Below are 26177 nucleotides of genomic sequence, written 5' to 3'. Positions count from 1 at the left end.
TGACCCCTTTGATTCTCAGATCTTTCTGTTTTGAACAGAGGAGCACTACTTCACAATTATTTTGCTAGTATTAATTACATAAAGCCTTTAGCAAATATTTAAGTCACTGGAAAATTGCATAAGTTGTAGCTTGTATTGCATGACAACATTGCAGGTGATGATAATCATGACTCTCAGTATTCTAAATTAGATTAGAAAGAATACTTCATGGAGGAATTTGATAATTTCCCTCTTGAATTTTAACTGTAAAATTGTCTATATTAACACATAATATGTTTTCTTTCTTTTTTTTTGAAATGTGTTGGAGAAAACAGTATATCATCCTTCCAAGTGAGTTTAATTTTTCTTTTCTCTGTAACATTAAAATGAAGTTTTTACTTTTGTTTTTCAGAAAAATTGCAAAAGGAAATTGGTAATTGTATTCTAATAGTTAACTATTTGCAAGATTATGTCCTCCTCTGGTGATCCCTTGCTTCTCTTCATTCTTTCCCCTTAACTCCTTATTTTAGGTATCTCTTGCATTTCCCTTTTGCCTCTGTATATTGCAGCTATCATGTTAGGAATAATTTACCTGCTTACCTTGATTAAGTCCTTAAAATCATGTGATTCAACTTTATTTTATCCATGAAAATAATTTCAGAAGGGAGCAATGGCTTGACTAATGATAGAAATGATTATGATAAACTCCTCAGAAGAATGCATGTCTTTTTTTTCTGTATCTTCATCTCTTTGGGAGTCCCCATCTTACATGTGCATCTCCTTTCAGATGAGAGGAAAGCTCAATTTAGGAATGGTAAGTAACTCAGAAGTTCTTTCATGGAATCAAATTCCACAAATAATAAGACACCTACCCTTTTCTAAACCTCCTTCCCAGAAAAAGTCAGGAGTAATATACCATTGCATGTGCTCATTGTGTAGAAACATAAATGGAAGAGAATCTGTAAAAGTGAGTTAACTCATTTTCTTTCTTAGAGTATCTTTTTTACTGAGATGGAAAAGAAAAACAATGTAATTGTTTTGATGGATATTTCCCAAGCTTTCCTTCCTTTCTCTTCACTTCCCTCACCACTCTTTTCTTTCCTGTTTCCGTCTTTGACTCACCTTTTCAATTCTTTATTCTTTCACCTCTGTTTTTCCTAATTCCTTACCTTTCTCCTTTCCTCCTTGCATTCCTTCCATTTCGTCCATTATTCTTTCTTTCCGTCTTCATTTCTCAAACTATCCACCTTTCTTTCCATCATTTCTTTATTTTCTATGTTCCCTTTTTCCCTTTTCTTCCTTCTCTTGCTTGTAGCTTGATTTTTCTTCTAACTTTACCTTTTTTCTGTACATATACACAAACCCAACCATTTTCAAATTAAAGGGATGGTCACACTATGGTGAGGAAGGAAAGGGACAGAGAGATAAATAAGTAACTGAATACTTAGAGAATGCCAGTGATGAGAGAGGAAAAGATATGAGAAGGACCAGGGAAGGGTAATAACATTTTCTCATTTTGTTCACTTGCAGGCTGGCAGAAGACATCATTGTACCCCGGTGAGTACATTGGCCTGAAGATGATTCTAAGATATTTAATTAAGCTCCTAAATTCTATGAAACATCATGCTAACTACCACATGATGGAGAAAAATATAGAAAGCACAACTTGTGGCCCATAGCAAACATGGCAAAAAATGATCATTTTTAAAGTATTTTTCTTCTCATCTCTTTCTCACCTCCATCTCACAAGACACAAGTTAATTAAAGCAGATACCAAGAAATGAAAGCAGAGTATAATTTTCTCTTCTGTGATTTTTATTTATGCTTACTATATTACAACATCAATACTCCTTGCATAACTCAAGGTTATGAATTTTTTTCTCTAATTTTTCTACTGAAAATTTTATATTTTTAGCTGTTACCTTTAGGTCTATAACACATTTTGAGTTAATTGTTTTGTGTGCGTTAAGGGAAAGATCTAAATATGTCTTTTTGTATGTGGATATCCAATTGTGTTAGTACCAACTCTTGAAAAGAGTGTACTTTTCCTCATTGAATTGCATTGGACCCTTTTGAAAAAAATCAATTGATCATAAACTGAATTCTGGACTCAAAATTCTGTTCTGTTGCTCTAATTTAGTTTACTCTTTTCTTTTTTAGTCCTTTCAGGGAGAAGCTTAGGCTGTTGGTTTAAGATAATACTCCTTTTCTACTTCAGACATTTAAAGCTCTAAATTTCCCTCTAGGCACTACTTTTAGCTGCATCCAATAAAGTTTGGTAGGTAGTGTTTTCATTTTTATTCAATTCAAAATATTTTCAAAATTTTCTTTTGATTTCCTTTTTGATCCACAGATTATTTATAAATATATTGACTAATATCCAAATGTGGTTTATATCTAAAATTTGCTTCTGTTTTTTATTCCTAATTTAATTTTATTGTAACAAGAGATCATCCTTTTACGGACATTCTTTTATTAATCATTTGAAATATTTTTTCATGAATGAGTGAGTCCCAATTTGATGTGTGCCTTTGTTACTTTCCATGTAAAGTGATTATTTCTGACAATTTTTCCAGTCTTAATTGTTGCTTTCGGTGAGAGGATTTGCTGAGCTATTTACTCAGCCATTCCAGAAGAACTCTTCATGTTATTTTTGACATTTTTCTCCAAATTTAGTAGGCTTCTCAACATTTCCTGACAGTTTCATGTGTTAATAATTATATCCAAAATACAACTTTAGACATATTTGTCAATCTCATTTTTTTTCTTATATGTTTCCCTTTATGATTGCGCACTTGAAGCTACCCGGTAAAACTGAAAAAAGTCCATCCTCCTGATTTTTGCTCATTCTTGATTTTCCTACAACACTTTGTTCAATGCACTATTCCCTTGAGCTGAGTGCACTTTTAATTTCATCTCTTATTTTAGCTGGCCTACAAAAGTGATTGCCATACTTGTTCTGTAAAGGCCAAGATTGTAAATACTTTAAGGTTTGTGGGTTATATGGTCTGTCACAGTTACTCAACTGTGCCCGTTTAGCACAAAAGCAGCCACAGGTAATACATAAAGAGTTAGCATCACTGTGCAACAATAAAACTGTATTTACACAAACATGGGGTGGGCTGGATTTGGCTCCTGGACCATAATTTGTTGACTCTTGGTCTAGAAAAAAATCACCTTTTAAACTTGAAAATTTACACATTTGGGGAGTTTTTCGTTTATTTTGATTTATGTTTGAAAAGAAGGTGAATAATTATTTTTTAAATGAATAGTTTTTTTAAAATAGGATGTCAATAACAGATCCAAGAATACTCTCTTTCAAATTAACTCCTGTAGTCCTGTTTAGGGCACACGATATGTTTCCTAAATGATCATAGGAAACAGTTTTAGCAACTGTTTTGTCTCTTCTTATCATGGATGTCTCTACATGCAGTCAGTTTTATCTGTTTTGTCACTTCTATTGCCTAAGCATTAAACCAAGACCACATGCTTTTTAAGTGTTGGTTATGATATTTTGCTTTCATTTAACAATGTTGCCGAAATACCAGCTTCCCTGTGCACCGAGGCGGAACAGAAATACGGAAACAGGGATTTTGGAGGAAGAGACAGACGGCTTTATTTTTCTTCCAGGCAGCAGGAAAGACACAACAGGCTAGCGCCTCAAGAACTGTGCCCCCCCACTCCTTGGGAATCAGGGAAGATGTTATATGTGGGGCTCGAAGTCCAGGGTATATGATAAGAATCAAAGTAGTGAAGGTCTTGCCTTCTTCCTTTCCTTTGCATTATTTCAAAACAGTCATAGCTGGTGTCAGGCCGCTCGGTAATTGGGGTCCTGCAGTCTGGTAATTGTGTCCGTTTGCCTCTGGTTTATCGTTCAGTGACCTTGTTTCTGAAATGCAAAAACTATAGGGGGTGATTTGTTACGAGGGGTGTACAGAATGTAAGTGCTGGGACCTAATAAGCTTAGGAGTAAGGGGCACGGGTTGTAATTCACACAGAGCTAGGGGTGATAGGTACAGAATGTAAATTACATAGTGTCAGGAAGTGAGGTTAGCTTTGTCAAGTACAAATCTAGTTAGTACAAATTAGTGACAGTTAAAGTAAACCAAGGAGTGATTAACTCTTTCAGGCCAGGTTACGTTTCTTTAGCCTGTTCGCTGTTCCCTTTATTTTCCTTGTTATCAGGGGAGGGAAAACTTCATTTCTACTTTTGCTGCAAGAACAACAGCACTTTCTGCGTTGAGCAGTGTAATTAACTTTGATTTTTACAAAAATCAATTCCCACATCTCTGTGGTTTAACCACACATACAAATTTTATGAATATACCTGGGTCAGTGGCTCTCCTGGGCAACTCTCTTCAAAATAGTAATTCTGAGAACAAGTTTTTTTCCCCAGTCTTCTATATTCTCAATTTTAAGGGCCTTTTAGTTCTGGAATTGGGTGGGAAAGTGTTACAGTGAGAAGAAGAACAAAAAAAATCACATGAACAATTTTCTTGTCAAGCCTAGAAATGATATGGCTCCCTGCTGAGCACATTTTATCAGTCACAACTCAGTCACATAGTCTCACCTAAATGCAGTGAAGGTGGTGAGAGGCAGACATGTAATTTTGCTATTTGCTTAAGAAGAGGGTAACTGTGAGTTGGGAATGCCTGTAGTCTGCACCACATAAAGTATAAGCTAGAGGAAGTAATTCTTATAAGAATATTTAATAAGAAAAGCAGTGGAAACTTTAGTTCAAGCAAAAGTTATCGAATAAATTTGGATCCTTAGCAAAAGAAGTATCAAATAGAAAAAATTACCCCTTGGGGCACAGCGGTTGGGAATCCGCCTGCCAATGCAGGAGACACGGTTTCAAGCCCTGGTCCGGGAAGATCTCACATGCCGCAGAGCAACTAAGCCCGTGCGCCACAACTACTGAGGCTGTGCTCTAGAGCCTGCAAGCCATAACTACTGAGCCCGTGAGCCACAACTACCGAAGCCCATGCGCCTACAGCCCATGCTCCGCAACAAGAGAAGCCCCTGCTCACCACAACTAGACAAAGCCCGCGCACAACAACGAAGACCCAACATAGCCAAAAATAAATAAATAAATAAAATAATAAATAAATTTTAAAACAAAAGAAAGAAAGAAAATTACCTCTTGTACCAGGAAGTTCAGGCACTAGGTCTAATAATACATATTTCTTTTCTTTTCAGACTGGAGGAAAGAATTGTTCCAGGCTGGTGAGTCCATTCCCTGATGGCCGAAGAGGGACTCTACTCCTGACTCTCAGGATCAGTCTCAGGATTTGTAGATGAAAGAGTCCACGTGGGAGTACATGCATGTCCCACAAGCTCAAAGATATCTCAGGCTAATACAAATAGTTTCTCGGCTTCCAGGATCCCTGTTCTTCAGAGATTAAAAGGGTTATTGTCTTTGCAGTGAATATTACTCTGGATCCAGCCACAGCACATCCTTCCCTCACCTTGTCAGAAGGGAACAGATGTGTAACCTGGGGAGTGAAGTCTCAAGATCTACCTGAGGACCCACAGAGATTTTATTCCCTTCCCTGTGTGCTGGGTCATCAGGTCTTCACCTCCAGGAAGTGCTACTGGGAAGTAGAAGTCGGAGACCATGGAGCCTGGGACCTGGGAATTTGTAGGCCTCATGTAATGAGGAAGGGGAGGATTTGCATCACACCTGAGAATGGTTTCTGGGCCATCAGGTTTTATAAGGGTGAGTACTGGGCACTCACCTCTCCAGAAACGCAACTTACTCTAAAGGAGCACCCTGCCAGGGTGTGTATTTTCCTAGAATATGAGGAGGGGCGTATCTCATTTTATAATATGATAGATAAATCCCATATTCACACCTTGTCTCAAGGCTCCTTTGATGGGCCCTTAAAGCCTTTTTTCAGGCTTTGGTCCAGTGATTCAGGGCATTTGACCATCTGTCCAGTGCCTGAAGCAGCACAGAATCCCCTGTACTAGGAGTATCATATAAGCTGCAGGTCAGTGTGAATTGAAGCTTCTGATCATGACATGACTTCTAGACCAGAAGCAAATTAGTTTTTCTTATCCATTTTTATGGTTGTCCTTATCCTTTTATATTCTTCATAAACAGCTCCCCCAAAGCATGGTGCAGGGTAAAAAACTGTGTTGCTTATGGTATGTGTAATGAAAACACTATTTTTTATATATATATATATATATGCTCATATAATATAATCATATTATCACTGTAAATATACGTAAGAAACTAGTGCATGTGATTGCCCATACAGTGTTGTAATTTCTTTAAGATTACAAATTTAAAATGACAAAGGTAGAAATAAGGGAAGAATACCTTTTATTTTATACTCTTTTGTATCTGATAAAGGGAAAATTTATAAATGGAATGGAATATTTATAAATGGAATATTTCTTGCCATATCAATAAACAAAGGATGTCACAGTCGTCAACGATTGCAGCCCTCCAACATGAGCTGGTGAGCTCTGAGGAAACTCAGCGTTGAAAAGAATACCTGCAATCTAGCAGCTGTCAGACTGCAGCCACTCCCTGAGGTGAACCTGAGGAAACTCAGGGTGTGAAAATACAAGATACTGGCCCCAGATAGCTGAGGTGCACATCAAAGGAGCGATTTCAGTGAGCCCAGACTCATCTATGTACGCATCTTCCCATACATAGAAAAGAGCTAAATTCCTTAATTTGAGATATCTGGTTTTCTTTAATTAACAATAATCTTTAGACGTTCCCGACTACCTGCCCTTTGTTGCAAAACTCCTGTATATCCTGGCTCCCCAAGAAGATGTGGTACATTTATACAATAGAATATTACTCAGCCATAAAAAGGAATGAAATTGGATCATTTGTTGAGACGTGGATGGATCTAGAGACTGTCATACAGAGTGAAGTAAGTCAGAAAGAGAAAAAAAATATCGTACGTTAACATATATATGTGGAATCTAGAAAAATGGTACAGATGAACCAGTTTGCAAGGCAGAAATAGAGACACAGATGTAGAGCACAAACGTATGGACACCAAGGGGGAAAGTGGTGGAGGGGGGGATGAACTGGGAGATTGGGATTGACATATATACACCAATATGTATAAAATAGATTAATAAGAACCTGTGTATTAAAAATAAAATAAAATTCAAAAATAAATAAATAAATAAAATGTAATTTGGAAATTATTTGCCAATCAATTTACCTCCTCTTTTAATGAAAAACAAAAGCAATATCTTGGGCCACATGACACCTCAGGTGACTAGAAGTTAAATAGAAATGCAGTTCTGTAGTTCAAGAAAGAGATTGAACAGGAGATGTAGATATGGAGTCACGAATATGCGGGTGAGAGCTGATTTCTAAGGCGTAGATGGGAAATAATATTTAGGAGGAAAAGAGAAGAGAATCTAGGACTGAATCCTAGGAAACAAACATTTTAAAAGCCAGTGTAAGGAGCGTCTGCAAGGAAAAACAAATGATTGAGACAGATAAGTGGAAGGGTTTGACATTGCAAAAGCCAACAAGGAGAAAGTGACAAGGAGAACGCTGTGATCGGGAAAGTCCCATTCCTCAGCTAGATGAGTTATTTCATTCATATTTGTTTGGTTGGATGTTTACATATTTATTTATATGCTACCTTATTCTAAACAACAATTTTGAACAGCTCTTTAAAAATTCTTTCAAAACAACAATACAATACTAAAGAAATGAAATTAAGAAAAATGAAAAACAAGAATTAAAATGTAAAATAAAATCAAGAGAGTTTATATCCAAAATGCACAATTATTAGAAATATATAAGCCACAAATGGACCTTAATTTCTAGCAGTGAATACAAGGAGGGAAACATGATCAATTATATTCATTCAACAAATATTTAATAAGCAGCCATGATATAAAAGGCATTGAAATCCCAGGCTTTGGGCATCCATATCCCTTACGGGACTTATACTCTGGAAGAGACTTGGGCATCAATCAAGTAATTAGGACTAACTAGAAACTGAAATAACTGCTCCAAAGTTAAGGAAAGGAATTCTGTGAGACCGAATAATGAATGCATCCCATTCAGACTGAGAGAGAGCCTGAGGATCAGCTGAATAAGTAGCAATGAACCAGAGAAGGAGTTCAGAGGAGACAGTAAGATGAAAAAATAAATTTGTTTCTCCATAGCAATGCCGCTAGTATGTAGCCCCATCTTACACAAAGAGTTTGGTTCTCAGGAAGGTAAAACTTACGCACGGTCACAATAACCCTTGAAAATCCTTTATATTACTCATCAAGTACAGCTACATGCCTAGGTTTGGACTACCCTATGCATAAAGAAAACATGTGAAGGTATAATTTCATAATAATGAACATAATATTACAAACAGGGTTGCAGTAAGTGAAAAAATGCATTTTAAACATCGAAATCACACTCAGTGCCTGAACAGGCTCAAATGGTGAGATACCCTGGGGAACAGAGGTCTCATCAGCAAACAAGAGTTAACATCTCCCTTTTCACATTCAAACAAGGTTGACGTGTCCTGAGTCAAGTGAAATAGTTTTCCATTTACATTGCTGCCTTGTTCTGCTTGGTTCTTTTTTCTTTCCTCTTGCAGAAAATTCATAGTTGAACTTCTTTGCATTCCTATGATATTCAACCATTTCTTCCAAACTCTGAGGCCAGAGAAACCCTAGGGGTTCCTCAGAAAGAGGACATACCAGTTAATAGGTTGAGAAAGGTACCTTTAAAAATCCCTACACTAGGGCTTCCCTGGTGGCGCAATGGTTGAGAGTCCGCCTGCCGATGCAGGGGACGCGGGTTCGTGCCCCGGTCCGGGAAGATCCCACATGCCGCGGAGCGGCTGGGCCCATGAGCCATGGCCGCTGAGCCTGCGCGTCCGGAGCCTGTGCTCTGCAACGGGAGAGGCCACAACAGTGAGAGGCCCGTGTACAGCAAAAAAAAAAAAAATCCCTACACTAAGCCCAGCCATAAGTCCAGTCAGGTCATCCTTTATGACATTCCCTGGTGTGGACCAGGGCAAATGCCAAAAGCCAGGTCAGAGAAGCAATCTCCAGACAGGATGAGAGGAAGTGGACCAGGGACCTGGCTTTCTACTAACCTGGCTGGATCAGATGCAAGTGCATAGAGGACCAGATAAGTGTGTGCCCTTCAGCACAGCGCTCCTCTCACAGGAGCTTTTGTAAAGTACTGAGTGGCAGTATTCCCAGTCACTCCCAGATGTGAGATTCATGTCTCTGGTGGTACCTGAGAGGATGATTTTAGCTGACACATGGGTGTTAATCTTGATCAACACAGGATTATTACAGTATCCCACCACCTCCATGGGAAAAGCCATGTGGTATGGAAAATTAGAGGAAGAAAAAGAGAGAAAGAAAAGAGGAAAGAAGGTGGGACTCCGTGGAATTGAAAGATAAGCCAGGGAACTCCCCCAGTGCGGAGGAAGAGATGTCCAGTCTGAGCCTAACCTGAGAGAGAGAGTTTTTCCCCACAGAGCTTTGTGTGGTGGGAGGACACGCAGGGGGTCTCAATAAGGGGAAGCAGAAGTCATTTGGGGATGTGGCCTCATGCGGAAACACCCTGACCTTCCTTCTGCGGACTCCTCCCCCTCTGACTAAAGAACTCTGCACTCCATCACATACAGTCTTCACTGAGACCACACAGTGTCAGACAGGTGAGTGTAGAAGGTGAGAGGCAACAATCAAATCAAATAGAGAGAATGAGGCAATGGAAATGCCAGCCAAGGACTCTTTGATTAAATGGATGCTGGACAGTACTCAGCTGTGGATGAGCAAGCTAATAAAATGGGGAAGGGGGAACTTCCCTAGTGAAGCAGTGGTTAAGAACCCGCCTGCCAATGCAGGGGACACAGGTTCGAGCCCTGGTCCGGGAAGATCCCACATGCCGCAGAGCAACTAAGCCCGTGCACCACAACTACTGAGCCTGCGCTCTAGAGCCAGCAAGCCACGACTACTGAGCCTGCGTGCCACAACTACGGAAGCCCACGCGGCCTAGAGCCCGTGCTCCGCAACAAGAGAAGCCACCGCAATGAGAAGCCCATGCATCGCAACAAAAAGTAGCTCCCATTCGCCTCAACTAGAGAAAGCCCACGTGCAGCAATGAAGACCCAACGCTGCCAAAAACAAATAAATAAACTTATCAAAAAAAATTAGCCACGAAAAAAACCCTTTCTGTTTAATTAAATGTTTTCCTAAACAACATAATAAAAGACACAGAAAAGTACTTTGCAACTTTGACCAATATAACTTCAAAAAAACTGATAACAAAATTATACATCTACATAACATTTATATCAGTCAATTCTGACAAAGCACTACCATACTGATGACCTTAATCATTCTTTCTGGAAATACTTAGGCAGCTGGTCCCCTTGTTTAAAAAGATTACTCCTCTGTTGTGTGGATAATTCGTATCACATGAACATCTTCCTTTTCTCTCTATTGCAAAGGAAATATGCCCATAGCTTATCCAAAAGTAATATAGTGTCATAAAGGTATAAGATAAATGGAAGAGGGGATAAATATAACAGGAAATATATTACCATAAAGAATACTTAAAATCCACATGAGGACCCCAAAGAGTACATTTGTGTGACTTCAGTGTTGGGGTAACCATTATAATGAATCTGTCAATGCCTCAACTACTCTTTCCCACGCCCTGGGGGCAGGGCAGGGCCCTCCTCTAAGCCACACTACAGTTGAGATGTTTATATCAGAGTCCAGTCAGGAGACAAAAACCACATCAGTCATTTGAAAGGGGAAAATTGAGATGAAGAACTATTAACTACCAAAAGGTAGTTAGCTTCTAAAGAAGGGAAAGAAAGCTCTAAGGAATACAGAAATAGCAGATGTGGGGAAAACACGCTACCTCTAGGGCTGAGGAAGGCCCTGCACCTTTGGCCACTCAGCTTCCACACACACCATTTTATACACAATTGAACTTCCACGTAACAGCACCACAGCTCTGCCTTCTCACCGATCAAGACAAAGCTAGCCTTGCAGGGGAAGGCGTTCTCACCCTTTCTCCCAAACGAGGAGACAGACAGACCCAGACATTGGATCCACACTGCTCCTCAAATGTAATCACGATACCTTTGACTCTTCTGCTCCCTGAAGACTGTATTACAAACATAACCTCCAACAACTTGAATAAAAGCACAAGGGTAAGAAGAAGAAAGAGGAAGAAAATGGATAATAAATAGAAATCAACACACACACGCACACATACACATGACAAGAAAGAGAAAACATGCAAAGCTATTAAAGTCCTCTTTCTGTAATTGATCACAGGGTAGATCAGTATCCATGACTGCCTTCTTCCACTTCCTACCCTCTGTCTTCTCACCCCAGAACCACAGGTCAGATTCTCTACCGGGTCGAGTGACCACAACTTCATTCCCAAAGGTCTGGCTCCTTAATAGTCCCGTTTCCTTTCGTTTGCTGTGGTTTTCCATTAACATTTACCATTGGACTTGGAAGTACTGAGAGGCAATACATTGATTACCGGCTCCATGCTCATGGTCAAAGCTTTCTACAATTCACCTTGCCCCTGAAAATTCTCTTCTTCATTTACATCTTAATTTGGATATCAATTCTTTTATTTCCATCTGCTATTGACAGAAATGAAAAACCCAGATCCTTCTCCTTAATTCCTTAAATGAACACAACACACGTTTTTCACAGGTAACAGAAATTTACTGAGGTTTGGAAAAATGGGTGTGTTTCATCCATCACAGAATATGAAATACATAAAATAAAATACTAGACTTCTTAGAAGTCCATCTGCCACCCGTTTCCCTGGAAATTTTTGGATGACCACATTTTCTGGCTTAATAGTAAAGATCCCCCAAAACAGATCTGGGGACCAACCATCAGTCTCTGGGTTCTTCTGCACAAACTCAAATTGGATACAGCAAACACCACTTTATTCTGCAGAGTAATTCAATCTATCACATCCAAACAGTATAAAACCCTCATGAAATATTTTTCATTACCGAAACAAAAACAACTTCCCAGAGTAAAATTCAGGCTACCCCGAAACGCGCTCAGAGTCAGCTTTTATAATCTGCTCCCTGAGCACAAGGCAAGAACTGATGGTTCTCATAACCTTACACCCAGGAGTCTGCCTCCACAGCAACAGGGCAAGACTCCCAGCCATCCAGGACTCACCGCAGAGGCCTCTGTAACATGGGGTCTGCAGCTCCATGAAGACCCACAGCGAGGGGTCCAGGACAGTGACGAGCCCTATGGGGACACAGCCTCCGGTTTGCAGGGGAGTAATGGAGTCTCAGCCACTGGTGCAGCATTAGCAGCAGAGCCTGAGCTGAACCCCTCCCCTGGGAGGCTCACAGGGTCCTCCAGAAAAGAACTATTATGGGGCACAGGGTGCCCCTCAGACCATCCCTCCTTGGAACAGACAGTCAGGGACACATCTCCTGACTTGATCATGAAATATGGAAAGATGGTCCCAAAGAAGGAAACCCGAGGGAAGGAGAAAATGTGGGAGCCATCAGTCATGTTGTAGAAGGAGACATCCCCTTCTTCATGGTCCAGGAACACCCCTACCCTGTGGGGAACCTGTCTGGGGGATAGCTGAGTCAGAGGTACAGTACGGGCACAAAATCCACTTTCATACTGCCCCACAACCCAGAACCCCTTATCTGGGGATTCTGCATACCAGCCGTTCCTCTTCACGTTTCCCCTACAGACCCCCAGAGCCCACTCGCTTCGGTCTCCATCCCTGATCTCCACCTCCCAGTAACAGCACCCTGATGTGATGCTCTCAAAGCCCAATACGCTGCAGGTGTCTTCTGAGCTCCCATTGGTGTCCTTCCAGGCCACAGTCGTGTTTTCATGAGAGACGACAAGGTTTGAATGGGCAGATCCTGGATCCAGAGTGACAGGCCCTGCAGAGAAAGTTGCCTATCATGCAAGGCCTTCCCCTGCCCCATAATAAGAGCGCACAACCACCCCCGAAGCTGGACTCTCAGCTGCATGGGGAGAAGGCTAAGCCCCCCTAGATTAGAAACTTGTGACTCAAGTTCACAGCCTTCCAAACAGGAAAAGGATCCACAAGACTAATTTCAGAGTTACATATGTCACAGGGCCCTGAGGACCAGCCTGGACTTCAAAGACTGAAAAATATCTATTTAGCATCCAATATCAGTCACACCCACCAGCCCCACCTATGCGACTATCAGCACCACAACACCCCCCCACCACTGATGGTGCCCGGATCCACATCACCACTGAGAACTGAAGGAGAGGCCACGGGGGCAGCAGGAGGAACATCCAGAAAGAACACGAAGTCACTCACAGGCCTGGAACTTCTCCTTCCGCCAGTCTACAAGAGAACCACACGTTTCATATCAGGGGTTTGCAGAGACTACATATCAGGGTCAGTGCTTAGTCTTCGGAAGCATACTGATGTGAGAGGTATAAAGGAAAATGTTTTGGAAACTTTCAACTGATGCATGTATTTCTTTTCTCTCTCCCTCTCTCCCTCTCTCTCTCTCTCCCTCTCTCTCTCTCTCTCTCTCTCTCACACACACACACACACACACACACACACACGCAACCATCATGCTTCAGCCTCCCTTGAAGGCTAAGCCATAGACCTTAATACTGAAGGATTGAGAGGCCTGATATCAATTTGAACATAAATTGATATTTCACCAGATTTCACTATAAAATGAAGCTTTCTGAAGTCCCTAGCCACTCATCCATCCTGAAAACTAGGTTTTCTGGAGAAAGAATTGGGGATATCAAAATTTCCAAGGCTTTCATGTAATTATAAAGAATTAATCGAGGGGCTTCCCTGGTGGCACAGTGGTTAAGAACCCGCCTGCCAATGCAGGGGACACAGGTTCGAGCCCTGGTCCAGGAAGATCCCACATGCCGCGAAGCAACTAAGCCTGTGCACCACAACTACTGAGCCTGCGCTCTAGAACCCGCGAGTCACAACTACTGAGCCCGCGAGCCACAACTACTGAGCCCACGTTCCACAACTAACAAAGCCCGTGCACCTAGAGCCTGTGCTCCGCAACAAGAGAAGGCACCGCAATGAGAAGCCCGCACACCAAAAGGAAGAGTAGCACCTGCTCACTGCAACTAAAGCCTGCACACAGAGACCAAGAACCAACACAACCAAAAATAAATTAATTACTTTAAAAAAAAAGAGTTAATTGAGCTACAGTAGAAACTAACACAACATTGTAAAACAACTATACCCCAATAAAAATAAAAAACAAAAAACAGAGCTTATAACATGGAATGTCAAGTTTCCCTCTAGAATGTTGTACTTAATTATTTCCTTTCGTCAGTTATAAAACTACCTTTTCATCCCATCTTTTGATAGGTAGTGAAGATATATGTTTGTTCATGTGTTTATTGATTTGGAATTTCTTCTTTTATGAATTGCATGTTTGTGCCAGTTCCAGTGGGGGGGGTAATTTTATACTGACTTACACTAGGTCTTTCTCTATTTAGCATTTTAAGCCTTTGTATATCACATCCAGGGCAAGTATTCTTCCTTTTTGCCATTTTTGTTTGTTTGTATTTTGTTGTTGTATTATGGTGTTTTGATGAGGGAAGTATTTTATTTTTATGAAGTAAAATATGGCATAATTTTTTAAAAAAAAGAATTAATTGAGCTGAACGTGCAGGTTACCTCTAAGCCAGCAGTAGAGAGAATACAACTTGGCTTAACTGAACTCGAAAGTTGACTATAAACCATTAGTGGAGAGAATTCGGGATACAGCATCAGAGAAATCTTGCCCAGTTAGGAGGCAACGGAAAGGTTTCAAGGAAGGGAGACAGATGTTCAAAGTGAGAAAGACACACATTCAGTAAGAGGAAAGACACTAATGAATTCTCTTCCCCCTTTTCGCAGGGTTAGTGAAGCAAAAACACCCCTATATGTGAGGGAGAACCCAAAATACTGGAACTAGTCATCTGCTTCCCCCTATAGTTGCCCAGAGAGGTTGTAAGCTTCCAGGAGAACCTCAGTGAGAGGCCCCCAAAGATGTCCATGTTCTAAACCCCAAAATGTGTAAATATGTTGTGGTAAAGGGAACTTTATGGATGTATTAAGAACCTTGGGATGGGGTCAAGGGTAGGCGGGAAACAACAGTGCCTAAATAGCTAGACAGGACCTGCCGCTCCTCGGCTGACCCCAGACCAAGAATCTTAAGGACCAGGTCAGGCTAGTCCCCCCAGGATGATGGCCTGATATGACTAAGGGAGAGCAGAGGGACCCCTTCCTCCACTGACCCAAGGCCACATAATCTCTTCCAACCTCCTTACTCCCTTTTGGGAAGAAGAAAGGAGGCTCGCCGCCAACCAAAGCAGAACCTATATGAGTCATGGGACCCTGAAATGTCTGCACTGGGAGAGCTGTTGCCTCCAACAGGGTGAAGACTCGGGAACAAGATCAGAACATTTGTAGAAGTGTGTAAATGACATTTCCGTGCACATTTGGGGTGCAAATTTGTGACTACCATCCCCACGTAATACAGGTTCATGCAGAAATTGGCATTTCCGTCTCTGTTCATTTGATTGATGGAAATAAGATCACAAAAACTGGCCTGACCCATGTGACCCTTTGAGAAAAAAAATGAACTTTAACTTACTTGTTCTTCACCAAGACACTAGTTGACACCCAGCTATAAATTTCTGTATCACGAGTGATAGAGATTAACAAGAAGAAGGGGGAGGAGGAGAAAAGAGAGTTGGCATTTAATTGTGAGACTCCACAATGTATCGAGTGTGATGCTATTCTTCACTTAATTTCCACAGCAAATCATTAAATTACAAATTGTTTTGCCAGTTTTATGAATAAAAAGAGATCAAACATTTGTTCACCTCACACTATGAACCTGTCAATACGAAAATGTTGACTCTAGTGTAATGGGATTTGTCCTTACAAAATAGAAGGGTTTACAAGATACACATTAGCGCACATGCTCTTTAATCTAGCAGGTAGGGGGGATGGTAAAAGAGGACTATCTGATCCTCCTGTTTAACATAGAAATCCCAGGGAGAATCGGTAAGAATCCCTAAGACGAGATCCTCAGTCCTCATGCTTTCTTCACCCCTTGGTTTACCCCTCTCTGTCTCTCATGATCTATACTCCTGACTGTAAACAAAAACATTCCAAGCAGGGAAAGGGCGTGTTACACAGGCTTTGAGGGTATAGATCTTTAACTCACCCCAAAGCTAAAGGGTCCTTGGGACAACCTTACATTGCACTAGGATGCCCCATACCACACTCCTGCCCTGACCACTACGGGAAGATTGCGATGGTCTCATTATCAGAGGCAAACTCAACTAGAGGGTTACCTCAAAATGGCTTAAAAATAAATGTGTCTTGACTGAAATTTCTCAAAGTGGTATCAAGGAGTTGATTACACTTCGTGCACCCAAATAACTTGCACACCCTCTGTGTGCTCCCCAACTCAAACCACCATGGTTGTGCCTTGTGGTCTCTCTTCCACCACTACAGGCAACCCCAATCTCTATAAGACAAATCTCAGACACACTACTTCCTCCTCATCTCCTCCTCTCTTCCTCCTTCTGGTCTTGTCTTCCTTGATTTGCTCCACACCCATTCTCTGGGAAAGAATCATGACTCCTCTATGTTCCTTCACACATTGCCCCGAATAAACCTAACCAGGAATGAGCCTATCAGTGAACACAGAGTTCTCCGAAAAGGAGACATAATGGTTGTTACATTTTTGTTCCTATTACACAAACATATACACAGGATTTTTCATATAATTTCAGATCTTTCACAGACCCTCACCCCAGGAGTCCATCAACATCCCAGAAGTTCTGGACCCCAGATCCAGAACACCTGCTCTAGAGCAACTAATTCCTCAGCAACCAAGGAGGTTTGGAGGAAGAAACTGAGCCTGGACAGGGAGTCAGAGGAAGCAGAGAGAAGACCAGTATCCCAGAGGACCAGGAAGAAGCGGGAAAACCAAAACTAGAGCCAAAAGGGGTAGGAATTTTGGAGCAAGAGGGATCAAGAACCAAGGGCCCCCTTGGGAAGACCTGAGTCCTAAGCAGGCAAGCATGATCTCTGAAATCTTCCAGAGGTGAGCGATTCGTGATCCACACGGTCGTTCCCTGCTGCTGTCCCTCCTCACAACTGACCTCTCCGTGGTCACTGCACCAGTGAGCAGTTCCAGTTGGGCCAGGTGTTTGGGGAGGGCGTTGCTAACCCTGACAGTGCCCTGCAGCAGAGGACAGGCCGGAATGAAGGTAGATCTGTGTTCCAAGGAGAAGTCCCTGCGGTCTCTGGATAGAGGTTACAGAAGTGACAAGGAGACCAGGGACACCAATCGCACCCTCATGTGTCCCCTGATGGAGAAGAGGGAAGAGTCCAGGTTGGGGAGGGGAGGCTACAGGAACTCAGAGCCACTTACCTGCATACAGCTGGGCCTTCCTCCAGGCTGAAAGGGAACACACCCTGGTGAGACCTCAGCCAGAACGAGCCTGCTCGCTGTGAATCCCCTGGCCCGTGCCTCCCCTCTGCTCTGCAGGTGAGACTAACTACAGTCGTGGAGAGGCTGGAGGGGAGGTGACCCCTGCTATGTGCAGACAGCAGGTGTTGTGGGAATTTCCCTGGACCACAGGTCAGGAGCCCTGCATTACAGGCTGGCTTACACCACTGTCCCGCTGCTCCTGTGTGATGTTTGGCAAGTCACTTAGCTGTTCTGTGCCTCAAAAACCTCAAAAATTCTTATTCTACTTACATTGACTTTTGCCGCTAAGGATCAAAATGTTTCCTACTATGTGTGAAAACATTTTAGGGAAACAATATAAATTATTCAATAATTGTAAGAAAGCATCATCATATTCAGTTTTTTTCTGGCAAAGGTATATTTGGGAAATAACTTGAAATGCGAACTATTTAAGGACAGGAATGTGAGCTGAGTTCTGGGGTAAAAGTGGCTAATGTTTCCCAGATGAAATATTTCTAGAGGTAAACATCACTATTCTGGGGCATTGACAGCCCTTCCCATCACATTCCCACGCATGGTCAGCCCAGCTATGCCCCCATAACTTTTTGATCATCACCCAAAGAAACTAGGGGGAACAGACCCTCTTTGGATGCTGTTTTGGGGTGGAGACAGGAGGTCACACTCCTAAGCTGAATCAGCCCGCTGATCTGGATAGCTCCTTTAATGCAATCTCAGAGCACATGACTTTTGCTTCCAGGTACTGTCTGAAAACCAGGGGCATTCAAGGCTAGAAAACTATCAATATGGTGGGCCAGTCAAGGCTGGAATAAGACGCAGGGTGCATGATGGACCCTGGGGTCACCATCACACCCAGGCTCCCAAGCACTGGGTGGGAATCAGCGGCCCAGATCTGGGCGAGCCCTTGCAGCTGGGTTCTGCCTCCCAGCAGCCTCCACTTCCGCCCCAGGGAGGGGGTCCACACGGCTGTGTCTGGACAGAAGCAAGGAGAGGGATGCCTTGTCACAGGAAGACAGGAAACCCAAGGACATCAGGAGAGTCACTCACCAGCCAGGTAAGCGGATTTCCTCCAGCCTGAAAGGCAACACACAGGAAGCAGGTGAACTAAGAAGCAGAATGTCTCCTCTGACGGGTACGCAGAGAGCTCGGGGGAAAAGCAGAACTTACCGAGTTCTGTCCGGAGTTCATCTGAAAGAGAGTGCAGAAGAAGCATGAGCTCCCATCCCTAAGAAAAAGCGTCCACAAAATACCACCTCTCTGTGTGTAACCTGGAGGACGTTCTAACCCCAGACCCATCGGGGCCTCCCTGGCTCCAGCCATCCACCCTGGGTCTCCCCAGCCACCTGCCCTGGGCCCGGATTTCCCTGGAGCCCTGCACTCAGGAAGGCCCTGTGGTCGGTCATCCATCTCAGTGCGGCTGCCATGCTCTCCAGCCCTGGCCACTGTCCTGCCTTACCTGTGTCCTTCAGCACCTCCTCCTTCGTCCGCCAGTCCTGCTCCTTATCCAGGCGCAGATTCTCCTTTTCTTGCATCACCAGCAACTTCCTGAAATGTTCTCTCCGGGTGTAATATCCAGCCCCAAGGAGCAGGGCCATCAGCACAGTCAGGCTCACTAAGAAAGCCAGCTTCCAGGGAGAGGCCTGGGGAAAGAAGGGCTCTGCGGCCCGGCCAGAGGCCCCGTCAGGGCCACCACCAAGACACCCAAGCCCAGGACACTCAAGAACGCCCGGCCCGCTCCCCCAGCCCTGCGGGAAGCAGGGAACAGCGCTGACCTGGGATGAAAATGGCCATGGCCTTCTCCTGGTCCAGGACAGTGTTGAGGACGGAGCAGGTCACGTTCCCTGCAGAGCTGTCTCTCACCACCAGAGCCACTTCCACGCTGAACAGCCCTTCAGCGTCCTGGCTGTGGGCCTCGGAGAACGCCGGGAACTTCTCTCCGCTGAGGTCTCTCCACTGCACCTGGGGCTTCGGGAACCACCCTGAGGCCGTGCACACCACACGGACCCCATCCTCCTCGGGCCCTGTGATGCGCACCTGAGGGGCAGAGCCCACACCTGTGGGAGGCAAGATGTAGAGCCCAGGGGGGCCGCCTGGGTCCTGGGGACCCCAGCAGTGCCTACGTGCACACAACTCCAGTGGGAGCCCTTCACCTTGCGATCTGGGGCTCTGGGGGAGGCTGTTCCCTGCAGGGAGAAAGGCAGCCGCTCTGCCACGGGGAACACAAGGAAGGGGTGTGGGGACCTCCGGGGGCTCAGAGCGCTGGGGCTCTTCTCCCCAGTCATGCAGGTGCAAGGGCTGACACCCAGTGGAAACAGGAGGAATGTGGTCCCAGGTCCCAGCCTTATCCTCGACTCTCCTCACCTCACACACTCTCCCAGGGCATCGGCTTCCACACCCACTGCCTCTCTTTGAAAATCACCACCAAAATTAGATCAGATGACAACCCTATCCCCTGAACTCCCCTTCCATACATCCACATCCAGTGGGTTATTTCCACCAGGATTCCTCACATACACGTCAAACTTAAAATTCCAGAACTGAATACGTGATTTTGCCCCATCTGTGATGCATTGATTGTAAAAGATTCCCAAATCGTCACTCCCTCTTTATATCCAGCTGGCCCTCAGCCACACACTTTTTGACGCCTTCACACTCTGCCTCTGGGCCGGGTCAGGTGACTCAACTAGCCAGTGAGAGACTAGGCCATGTGACTCAAGCAGAGGTTCTAACATCCTCGTGCCATTGGGCTACCCTCTGCCACAGGGAGGCCATGTTTGGTCTGGTGCAGCCTTTTCAGCTGAAGCTTTCCTAGATCAACCAACACCCAGTTGAAAAAACCCAGCAAAGGTCCTTATGGTGGCCTCCTCAGCCGACTGTAAGGACAGATAAGAATTAAAATTAAGAGGCGTCATTCTCTGCATTGAAAATGAAGGAAGAGATTCCCCTCCCATCCTTTTTCTTAGAACACTTGCTTTAGAACACCTGTAATTGTAGGTATTTTCTCCCCACTTCCTTATTTTTTTGGTTGATTTTTAATTTTTTGGCTACATGCCACACGGCCTGTGGGATCCTAGTTCACCGACCCAGGATCGAACCCGCAGCCCCTCCATTTGAAGGGCAGAGTCCTAACCTCTGGACCGCCAGGGAAGTCACCCCCTCCACTTTGAAATGTATATAAATCCTTTTTGAAAACTAGATAGGCCTCTTGCCAGCTTTGGAAACCACGAATGCCTTTCTCTAGGACCTGGGAAACATCTCTTTGAAATATAAATGTTAAGGGAGACAGCACCCAACTTTCGCCTTCCCTGTGGAAGGGTAGGAGCCAGACTTCAGTGGACACTGAACTCTAAGCTGTAAAACCACCTTCTGTCATAAAGGCATAAGAATTTGTTTTTCCTCTGGATAAAGCCAGTTAGCTAACATAGTCACCTCAATTACCAGGAAAATTGAGGGTGAACTATGTGACAGATGGTGCTATCAAGTCCTCTGACCTGAGGATTAGTTACTGTTTACCTTGAAAACATGTATGTAATGGGTTGTATCTGCTTGACTTTATGAAAGGGGGCGCTTTCTCTCTGTCTTTGTGATCTCTTAGTAGATTGCCTGTGATGTGTATCACACTCTGGTTTAATGCCCATTCAGTAATAAAACTGTATTCTTTCTCTACTAACTTTGTGAAGAAAATTTCTGGTTTGGGAGATTTTGTTTTTAATTGTATTTCCCCAACACCACCAAAGATGTATAAATAATCCCAGGTAAGATTAGTCAAATACAGTCCAGATTCGCTGTACTCCCTCCATGCCTGAATTAAATACATGGTCATTGTTATACGCCACTGCGATTTTTGTGGCTGTTTGTTACACAGCATTATCATGGCAACAGATGACACATGTAAAACAAAGAACGTTGCCCACCACGCAATTCTACAAGGATCAAGTCATTAGCACTGTAGTCACTCACTGACAGTACACCCCGAAAGGAATTCAGGACCAAAAAATAGGATAAGGCACTCTGTACTTTGGAAAAACAAGCCCCTTAGATAGTTAGAGATATCTCAGGGGAAAAAAATTTAATGAACCCAGGTTCTTGCATCTTCCCATACATACAAAAGCGCTAAAACCTATTGATCTAGTATTTATGGATTGCCTCTAGAATATAAACTCCACAGAGCAGGGAACATTGTTTGGTTCACTGATGTATCCCAGGTGCCCAAAATAGGATGTGGCACAGAGTAGGCTCTCGATATATTTGCACTGAATAACGGAATGAGCACATGAGCCTCCTGTTCAGCTGTAAAATGAGGGGCTGGTTTACATGGTCCCTGAAGTTCCTCCCAACTCCAGTATTCCAGGTCAAAAACATAACTCAAGTCACCAACCTGCCACCTTCAGCTCCAAACTCGCCTCTTCGTAGAAGCCTCCCTTTCTGAAGAAGCAGGTGTACAGCCCATTGTCTGAAACCTGGACCCTCTGGATGCGTACGGCAGCCTGCCCCTGGGCAAGGAAGTCGCTCACCAGCGAGGTCCGCCCTGCGTAACGAGCCATCTGCCCCTCATTCTGCTCGACTCGGTTTTGATAGATGAACACGGCTTCTGAAGACTTGGAGCGGAACCACCTCAGCTCCATGTCTTCTGCACTTATGGGTGGGAACACATGACACGGCAGCTCGGTGTCTCCGCCCAGCACTGCCACGATGGGATCCAAGGGGCCAGTCACGAAGAACCCCACTGTGGACACAGACATAGGAGTGAGAAAGGAAGAGAGACACAGAGTGAGGGCAGGAAACACACACAGTCTGGTGGGAAGGCCCGGGCAGGCTGGGGACAGGTGTTGGATAACATGAGCCATCATGACCTGAGGGATTGAGCTGTGATGATTCTGAATCTCCGCAAGACATCCTGATCACAATTTTATGACCCAGAAGTGATGTCACAGAGAATCCTTCATCCATCTGTACTGCTGTTTTCACACTCTTTCATGGAAAACTCTAAGTCAGTGGTTGGCAACCTTCAGCATGCAGCAAAATCAGCAAGAGGGCTTATAAAACACAGTGCTGCCCCCTCACCCCCGCCCTGAGCTTCTGATTCAGTAGGTCTGGGGTGGGCCCAAGGATCTGCATTTCTAAAGAATTCCCCGAGGGCTTCCCTAGTGGTGCAGTGGTTGAGAGTCCGCCTGGCGATGCAGGGGACACGGGTTCGTGCCCCAGTCCGGGAAGATCCCACATGCTGCGGAGTGGCTGGGCCAGTGAGCCATGGCTGCTGAGCCCGCACGTCCGGAGCCTGTGCTCCGCAACGGGAGAGGCAAAAAAAAAAAAAAAAAAAAAAAGAATTCCCCGAGATGCTGAAACTTATGTTCCAGGGACCTTACTTTGAGAACGATAGCTCTATCCTGGCCCCTCTTGGGCAGGACTGAACCCTGACGAAAGAGAATACCTGTGGCCTAGGACAGAACTCCTTGATCACTCAGCCACATCCAGAAACATCCCCACTGCCTCCCCTAACTTAATTATTTGTGCTCATGACTTTCTCCTCAACTGAACTACAAGTGCACTAAAAACTAGACGCAAATGCTATTTTCATTAAAAACCTGCCTTTACTCTCGTCGTCCACAGGAGCCCATATTCACCCCACCGATATCTTCTCAGAGCCATTGGCCTTCTGAGGCGTTGTGGATGGGCCACGACATGACCCTTCTGCAGCACAGCCCTGCTGGATCTCCAAAGAACCACTTCTCACTCCTGAGCTGCTCAGACTTGGTCTGAGTCACCCTTGTCCCTCACCTGGAGGATGACAGTAGACTCCCTGCCTGTGTCTTCCTCTCCCCAGTCCTGTGTCTGCGACTCTTCAACCTGGAAACCATGTCCTTACTCTGCTCAAAGCCTTGCCATGGCTTCTCGTCACCACCCCCCCCCCCGCGCCTGTGGACCACAGGCCCGGTGGGGATGACCCCCAGGGCCTCTCTGACCCCAACTCCTGCATCTCTCCCTCTCGCTCACACTGTTCCAGCCAACACTTCCTCCACAGTCCCTTGAACATCTCAGGCACACGGGCAGCTTTTCACGGGCTGTTCTTTCCTGCAGAAACCATCCTTCCAAGGGACCCCTCACAGGCTCACACCCTCCTCCAGGTCTTTGCTCTCATCTCCTTGCCTTCACTGACCACCTCACTGAACACGCTGCTGCCCGCTTCCCACCTCCACACCCCTGACTCCCCCCCACCTCAGCACACGGCTTCACTGCCCCCCTCTTCTCATCTCTCTCTTTTTTTTTTTTTTTTGGTTTATTTTTGGCTGCGTTGGGTCTTTGTTGCTGAGCACAGGCTTTCTCTAGTTGGGGCGAGCGGGGGCTACTCTTCTTTGATGTGCAGGGGCTTTTCATTGTGGTGGCTTCTCTTGCTGCGGAGCACGGGCTCTAGGCGCAGGGGCTTCAGTAGTTATGACTCGCGGGCTCCAGAGCGCAGGCTCAGTATTTGTGGTGCACAGGCCGAGTTGCTCCGCGACATGTGGGATCTTCCCGGACCAGGGATTAAACCCGTGTCCCCTGCATTGGCAGGCGGGTTCTTAACCACTGCGCCACCAGGGAAATCCTCTTCTCATCTCTTTTAACAAGCTGTCTAATATAGCTGTTTCTTGCATTTATTATTCATGGCCTCCTGCTAGAGTGTAAGCTCTAAAAAGACAGGGATTCTCTATTTTATTCAAGTACAGTACCTAACACGTAGTCGACACCTTATAAATATATATAGAATGAAGTGAAGTAATGGATGAATAAGAACTTCAATACCAATAAAGCTGGGAAACAAAAGTTAAGTGGAGGGCTTCCCTGGTGGCGCAGTGGTTGAGAGTCCGCCTGCCGATGCATGGTACACGGGTTCGTGCCCCGGTCCGGGAGGATCCCACATGCCGCGGAGCGGCTGGGCCCGTGAGCCATGGCCACTGAGCCTGAGCGTCCGGAGCCTGTGCCCCGCAATGGGGGAGGCCACAACAGTGAGGGGCCGGTGTGCCCCCCCCCAAAAAAAGTTAACTGGAAAAGTATGGTCATATTGTTGACAGTTGATGTTTTAAAACATCATAAGTTCATAACTGAACAAATGTCGAGGTCCCTTACCCTTACTTTATGGTTTAGAGACTCTTGTTAAATATTTAATAACAATTACTGGTTGGGGAAGCATCATGATTTTTCTAGAGAAGGGACTCCTCAAATAGCAACCCACTCCTGATGGTTGGTGGAGTTGAACCAGCCCAGCTCCCGGGGATCCACTCACCCACGAGGACACAGGACGAGGGGTGGGGCACACTCACCTGCAGACCCCCCAGTGGGCAGCTGGATGAGAAGGAGCAGGGAGGTGAGGGGGCAGAGCGCACAGCAGCTGGAGAGATCTCCCATGGCATCAGCTGGGGACACAGGGCAGGAGGCAGGGCCGGCCCGGAGCTCTGGGGCCCCAGAGGGGAGGCAGGGCTCAGGGCCAGCAACAGTCCCCCCAGCAGCAGAGCCCCCTGCTTGATCACTATGCTGGTGAGGTGGTGGCCTCCCACAACCCTGACACCAAGAAAGCCCTGGGTCTGGAGCTTCCCACCCCTGTAGCAAGCCTCTGTGGGGCTAGACAACCACTAGCTTTGCTTGGGAAAAACACAGTCCTTCCCTTCCCACCCCAATGGCACCTGCAGCACAACCCACTCTGCCCAGAAAACCAGGTGCTTCCTTTCTCAGCACCAGGGGCCCTGTGGTGGAAACGTCCTCCATCTCCCCATTATTCACAACCACCGGTGATGCCCCGGGACAGAGACCCAGACTCAGGCCCCTCACCACGAAGGACAGGCCAGTTCTCACTTGGTGTCCTTCTGTGGCCCCCCAGAGTGACCAGGAATCACTGAGAAGCCCCAGAGACACACTACGTCCTCCTCAAGGAGACTGTGGGTCCGTCACAGGTACCCTGTGCTGCCTCTGTTGCTTGTTTAGTTGACCTGAACTTCAATCCCACCCAGCCCTTTCCTGAGAGGGACCAAGGACATGGCCCTGCACCCCGGTGCCCAGCCAATCCCCACTGACAGGTTAATCCTCACCCTCACTGCCTCTGAAGAAGATTTCTGCATTGGGGTAGAAGATCCCAGTGGAAACAGAGCAGCCGAGGAGATAAATGAGTCCTGGTCCGAGAAATGACTTAGTGTTCAGGGTGGGGGACGAGGCAGCTTAGGGTCCTGGGAAGGACAGATTCTTAGGGCCGACTGCTGAGTCCCCGAAAGCTGGGGCACTGTCTGTGTGACGACCTTAACCAAGTTTCTCAACCTTCTCTGCCTGTTTCCTCATCTACAAAATGTGCATGTTAACAGCATCTAGAGCCCAAAGTTTTCATGAGAATCCCAGGAATTTATATATCTAGAGTCACTACATGTAATTAGAACGGGGCCTATTACTACTAAGTGCCAGAGATACGACATTAAAATGAAGGAAGGAAGGTACACCCCTCACCGCAGTTGTCCTGGGTCTTCCTAGAACCACACCGTCATCCAGCGCCACCCACCCCTGCCCCCAGCCCCACCTCCTTCTCATCCTCTTCCTCACAGCCAGCTGCTCCCTGCTTTCTCTTCTTGGCCCACAGGTGTCTTCGAAACCAACCTACCTGCTTGGAAAGGCTGGGGCTTCTGAAGCGTCTCTCAACTCAGCAGCGTGAGAAGGTTCAGGGACCCCAGCAGACCCCAAATC

At 45.2% G+C, this 26177-nt stretch overlaps 1 protein-coding gene across 1 annotated transcript; it reads right to left on the bottom strand.

Moving 5' to 3' along the window:
- Positions 1-13301: 13301 nt before the first annotated feature.
- LOC137232880 (butyrophilin-like protein 1) lies at positions 13302-25217 on the bottom strand. The gene is made up of 10 exons (XM_067755747.1): positions 25152-25217; positions 24776-24907; positions 23153-23218; positions 21856-22213; positions 19250-19531; positions 18934-19134; positions 18645-18665; positions 18525-18551; positions 17421-17447; positions 13302-13336 (listed from the first exon to the last, which is right to left on the bottom strand). Exons 1-10 carry the CDS (start codon positions 25215-25217, stop codon positions 13302-13304), a joined length of 1215 nt encoding a protein of 404 aa, XP_067611848.1.
- Positions 25218-26177: the final 960 nt, after the last annotated feature.

Source organism: Pseudorca crassidens, chromosome 10 (genome assembly GCF_039906515.1).
Source record: "Pseudorca crassidens isolate mPseCra1 chromosome 10, mPseCra1.hap1, whole genome shotgun sequence".
NCBI classification, from domain to species: domain Eukaryota; kingdom Metazoa; phylum Chordata; class Mammalia; order Artiodactyla; family Delphinidae; genus Pseudorca; species Pseudorca crassidens.
This window is presented reverse-complemented; position numbering and strand designations above follow the sequence as displayed.